Raw genomic sequence first — 5,683 nt, 5'->3', positions numbered from 1 at the left:
CTGAAAATACTAGGGCCGCAGTGTTTGACTGCATTGGTAAGAAGAAAATGTTTCCAAACTATATAGCCTGGTACTAACAGCAATTTAAGTCATGCAGCAGCATCTGGGAACAAAAGCTAATGGTGAAAGGTAGGCTGTGGTACTCTGTTCTGCTAGAAATTTTCAAAAATTCACTTTGTAAAGATTAGTGAATTCAGAGGATTTTTTTTAATACTTCTGCAGACTGAACCCAGAGCTTTCTCACTGAGCTACATTTAGGCTTCTACACATATTATTTTTATTTTTATGTATTTTTTGGCCAGTGACTTGCCCGGGCTGGGTGACACACCGTGATGCTCCAGCCCCAGCTCCGAGTAGTACTATCACAGGAGTGCACCAACAAACCCAATTCATCATTGTGTTCTTAATGTTGAATTAAGGCAGCACACCGGCTCAGACACTTCCTCAGGGCTCCCTTGACCTCATAGTTCCTCAGACTGTAGATTATGGGGTTCAGCATAGGGGTGAGGATGGCATAGAAGGCTGACACAACCTTATCATGGTTGGCTGACCTGTAGGATGTGGGTCTCGTGTAGGTAAAGATGGCAGAACCATAAAAGAGACCCACAACTATCACATGGGAGGAGCAGGTGGCAAAGGCCTTCTTGCGGGCCTCTGTGGAGCGCATGTGCAGGACAGCAGCAAGGATGAGGCTGTAGGAAGTCAGGATGAGGGACAAGGGAATCAGTAGCATCAGCACGCAGCAGATGTACATGACATACTCGAAGGCAGAGGTGTCAGTGCAGGCCAATCGCACCAGCGTGGGGGCCTCGCAGAAGAAGTGATCGATCTCATGGTTACCACAGAATGGAAAGCTGAGGGTAACAGCAGCCTGCATGACCCCATCAGCTGCTCCCAGGATCCAAGACCCAGAAGTCATTCTTACACACAACTGCCAGCTCATGAGGGTGGCGTATCGCAGCGGGTGGCACACAGCCACATAGCGGTCATAGGACATGGCTGCCAAGAGGAAGCATTCTCCACCTCCCAGAGTCAGGAAGAAGAAGATCTGAAGTCCACAGCCCACTGGTGAAATGGACTTCTTTCCAGTCAAATAGGCAGCCGCCATCTTGGGCACAGTGGTGCAGACCAGCATCATGTCCATGAGGGAGAGCTGGCTCAGCAGGAAGTACATGGGCGTGTGCAGCCGGGGGTCCTGGTGGATCAGGAGGATCATGAGCGCATTGCCGAGGAGGGAGAACATCATTACCTCCAGGATGATCCCAAAGAGAAACTGGTGGGCTGTCGTGTGGTCAAAGAGTCCTAAAAGAATGAAGTCTGAGGAGGTGTTCCCGTGCTCCATGGTTTCAAGCAGAGGTGCTGCTCTCTGCGGGAAGGAGATGAGAGGATTTTGCATTTCAGGGCCGCATGTGAAGCACATGTTTCTGGAAAATTAGTTGTGTGAGAAAATTGAAACTTATTTCAAACCCTTCATCTGCCATTTACTAACTGCCTTATCATGAATATTAAACTTCAAGGTTTTGTATATTTTCAAAGTTTATATAATAAATGTTTAGTATGATTGGTTGGGGTATCAAATTCAAATTCTGATGAGATGCAGTCAACATACACATGGCACCTCCCATTATGTAAAAACCACCTAAATTGGTGAGAAGAAATTGATTCAAATATTTCATCTTTGATATTTTTGCTTATATTATTATCATACATTGTCCATAGTAGTAATAGAAGCTGAATTAAACTGGAATTGCTTTTCCTAACAGTACAGGTATGTTCTTGACAGTGAATAATACACATCTAAGTGATGTGAAAATGTTTTGAACCTACCAATGTCAGGTGATTTTCTCTGAAGTTGATTGATCCAAGTCATTTTTCCAAACTGGAAAACTTATATTGTCAAATCTAGAAGGTAGAAATGCAATGCATTAGTCCACTTTCACATTGCAGGGATCAATACATCACACATGCAAATTACAGAAGAAATAATTTATTTGATCCACAGTTTCAGGGTTTTATTTCCTGGACAGCTAGTATCTCCCATCAGCGCCAAAGTGCAGAGTGAAGAAAGTGTGTTTAGCTCACTGTAGCTGGGAGTCAGAGTCAGGGAACAGTACCAGAGTGGAAGGCGTGAGGGAGGAGAGAGAAGCCCAAAGATCAGGTCACTGACCTTCCAGACACAGTCAGATCCCAAAGCCGATGGAGCTGACCAAGCACCGTAGCCATCACTGAGAGAATAGGCATACAGAGCACAGCATTCTTGGGAGTTTGCACTGCATTTTGTTCTCCCGTACAGAACTACATGCTTAAAATAATAATGACTTTCTTGCTGTTATCCTGCAATTAAAAATATAATGCTAAATGCACACTTTCATTATCGTCAAAAGTATTTTGCTGTCATATTCACAGTCACATCAATGCACTATTTACTAATTAAATGATAGAGCTTCGCTCTCTAGACAATTGTAAAGAAAACTTAATTTCATCTTCATTCCCAAGATAATCTAAATTTTTTTCATTTTTTTATTTTAAAGAGAGAAAAATACAATAAAAACAATACAGAATTTCAGAACAAGATGAGAAGAAATTAGCAATGGTTATTATATTGCATATTGCTATCTTCAAAGCAGTTGCTCAGATTGCTAGATATAATCATGCAAAATTGATCACACAATATAAGCACTAAGTTCTCCTTTCAATGAACTAAAAGAAATTAGTAGTACAATTATCTTAGCTATCTTCTGTTTATAGAACTTTTAAAGCATTTTAGAGCTGGGGCTATACCTCAGCATTGTAGCACCTGCCTGGCAAGCAAGAAGCCCTGGTCTGATTCTCAGAACCCAAACAGTTAATTAATTAATTAATTAATTAAAGCATTTTAATCTGTGCTCCTCTGCTGTCAGAACTGTGCTGAGCTGAATAAAATGTGCACAGCGGCGGAGCTGTGCATGCAGATGCACTCTGAAGCATGCTATCTACTTGCACCCTCACCAGGCAGGAGGAGCCCATGCTGTCAGGGCGCTCCCACACCCCTTCTTACAGGCCGTTCTGAAAGCAAACACCAGTCCTGACTGGGGAGATCACCTAGAATATGTTCACCTTTAAAATAAGGTGACAATGTCATTAAAAACAGGAATGTAAGTTAAAAATGACTAAGGAAGTGTTAGACCCAGTTTCATGCTGTAAAATAAAGACTTTCCCTTTCTTCATGTCTTCAGAACGTAAGAGTTTTACCTGTGTATACTTGGTGCTTCCAAAGCTTTTTCCTACAATAGTGAGAGAACTGTAACCTCTTTGCTCTAAATCACAGTCAGGTCTTTCTGCAGTGCTATGAGAAGGCACAGATAGTTAGGTCCCTCTACTTCTTTCTGTGAAAACCTTTATAGTAATAACTACATTTCAAATACTGCCTGTGATTTTCCTTTCAACAGTCTTCCAAACTCATTGCCAAAATTAGGCATTAAAACTATAAGTTTCTTAAGTGGGATACTGATCTGAATAATCAACATGCCTTCTGAAAAATAGCATAATACCGGGCAAAGCATTTGACAGAATGAATAGGAGAGGCTAAGAATCAGGCTGATGGGAGCATCCACTCTCATAAATGTAGTTCTTCAGAGAGTGAGACAGTGAATAGAAGATTCTCCGTATTTAATATGTGAAGTAGGTGTTAACACAGTTCTCTGAGTTGAAGATTTACCAGCAAATCCCTGGCTGTCTTACTTACATAGAGCGAGAACAGTGCCCAGCACATGCAGCGCGTTTGTGCAGGAAGCCTCTGCTCCAGCTGAGGCCCCCTCACTTTATCAGTGCCTTGTGTGACTGCATCTGGCTCTGGCCCCCACCAGCCTGGGATCTGCCATGCTCTCATTAACCAGCCCGAGCCGCAGGTGCGGCACTGTGGCTCCAGAGACATTCAACTTTCAGGGACACGTTAAAGTCACTGAGGATGCTGAAGTACCTTATCGTGCTGCAGAAAGCTGTGATTTATTAAAATAAGACAGAATCACTTATAAACAAATGTTAAGATGGAAATATATGTCCTTTCAAAGGGATGATTTTCAAAATACACTAATGAGCAAAGTAATAGATTCTGGGGTTACTTGTCTAAGCTTCAGTAGATGTACAATTAAAAAAATAACCTGTTGATTTCATGTCTTGTAAAAAATGGCAATAAAAGTAAAATGAAATCTGTGACAGCATCCGGTTGTTTATTTTTTCTTCTTGGAGTAAGTTTGAGAGAATCAGTCCTGCACTGTATGCATCTGTTTCTTTGTTCCTGTGTAGCATATTTTTATTGTATTCTTGTCTCGAGTCCTAGCATATGTGTAGGTGACAAAATCAATGCAGCATCACAGGAAAAGTACGCTGTATTCACAGTGCCAGACCCATCACAGACTGGCCCACCTGGGCTTCATCTCATGAAGCCTGTCACGGTTTGTTCTTATTGTTCTCTGCTTCCAGCACTCTGGGAACCTGCATCCATGTCTTACACTGCCGCGACTTGGATTTACCTACTAATAAACAGAAATCTCATATCCATGAGTGTAAGAGGATAATGTGAAAATAAATCTCTCTGATGGGATTGGTGATTGTAAAATCACACCAGTAAAAATGTGAGAAATTCTAATTCTTTATGTGCAATCTGTCATTGTCATTCATTTCTGTTTAGAAGGAAAATACACTATAGGTTTAGAAAGAAAGAGCACCTTCTGCTTTTGGATGTTGAATTTATCACAGTGATAGGTCCTGTGATGGAGAAGGTGATTGATCATGTGTTCTGACCACACTGAAAGCTGTAGTAGTAAATGAGTAGTAAATGACAACCAAAATATATAGTAGACATTGTGAAATAGCAAGAAACTGTTCAAAAGGAAAGGGAACTAGGGAGGCAGGAGGGGGAAAGGAAGGAAGGGAAAGTAATAAAATGAGAAAAGAACAATAAAATGAAAACAATGCTGTATAAGTCAGCAGAGGAAGAGCGTTTGAAGGGAGGGAAGGGAAATGGGGAAAAGAGGCATCAAGGTTAATCAGGCACAGGTAAAATTTGCCTGTGGTGAAAGTGATCATTATGTATATCTAAACTCTACCAACAAACTGAAAAAATGAACAAAAAGAGTGGATTTTAAAATTAGGTGAAGGACTTCTGTAACAATATGCTTGCTTCCTGTGAAAAATTCAAGGTTCCAAATACCTGCAAATGGTGTGCCTCGGACACCGAGTGTGTAAAGTTTCAGAAGAAACTTTCTGCAAGAATTGCAGTTATTTATAACTTTTTGGGACTTTCTTCTGAGTTCTGTCATGTTTTACATTTCACATATGAGTTGGGACATGTGATGATCATAGCTAAATATGAGGTGCTGATCTACATGAAACCCACAGCGAAAATTTCCTTACCTAAATGTCCATATCAAGTAATACAAATTTAACTTAGCAAAAAAAAAAAGGTGAACTGATCAAGATTATAATGCTTTCCTTAGCTGTGCGGCTGTTGGGGCCGCATGTGTTTCTCTCTTGGATTTTCTTAACTATTTTCTGCAGTGCTGCTTCAGTGATCATTTATTTCTGTAGGATTTCTTGGTTGTGAAATCTTCATTTCTTTACCACATTTGACAAATAATAAGACAGAACATACAAATTTTAATTAAAGTGGTATTTAAAGGCTGAGAGAATTATTGTCCAAGCT

The 5,683-nt window shown here is 40.8% G+C and overlaps 1 protein-coding gene across 1 annotated transcript; it reads right to left on the bottom strand.

Annotated features, from left to right (window-relative positions):
- Positions 1-403: 403 nt before the first annotated feature.
- On the bottom strand, positions 404-1,345 carry LOC102015519 (olfactory receptor 2T8-like). The gene has a single exon (XM_005382378.2). The coding sequence runs from the start codon at positions 1,340-1,342 to the stop codon at positions 404-406; it is 939 nt and encodes a 312-aa protein (XP_005382435.1). The 5' UTR covers positions 1,343-1,345.
- Positions 1,346-5,683: the final 4,338 nt, after the last annotated feature.

This window comes from Chinchilla lanigera, unplaced genomic scaffold, assembly GCF_000276665.1.
Source record: "Chinchilla lanigera isolate Chin_1 unplaced genomic scaffold, ChiLan1.0 scaffold00017, whole genome shotgun sequence".
Classification (NCBI taxonomy): Eukaryota; Metazoa; Chordata; class Mammalia; order Rodentia; family Chinchillidae; genus Chinchilla; species Chinchilla lanigera.
This window is presented reverse-complemented; position numbering and strand designations above follow the sequence as displayed.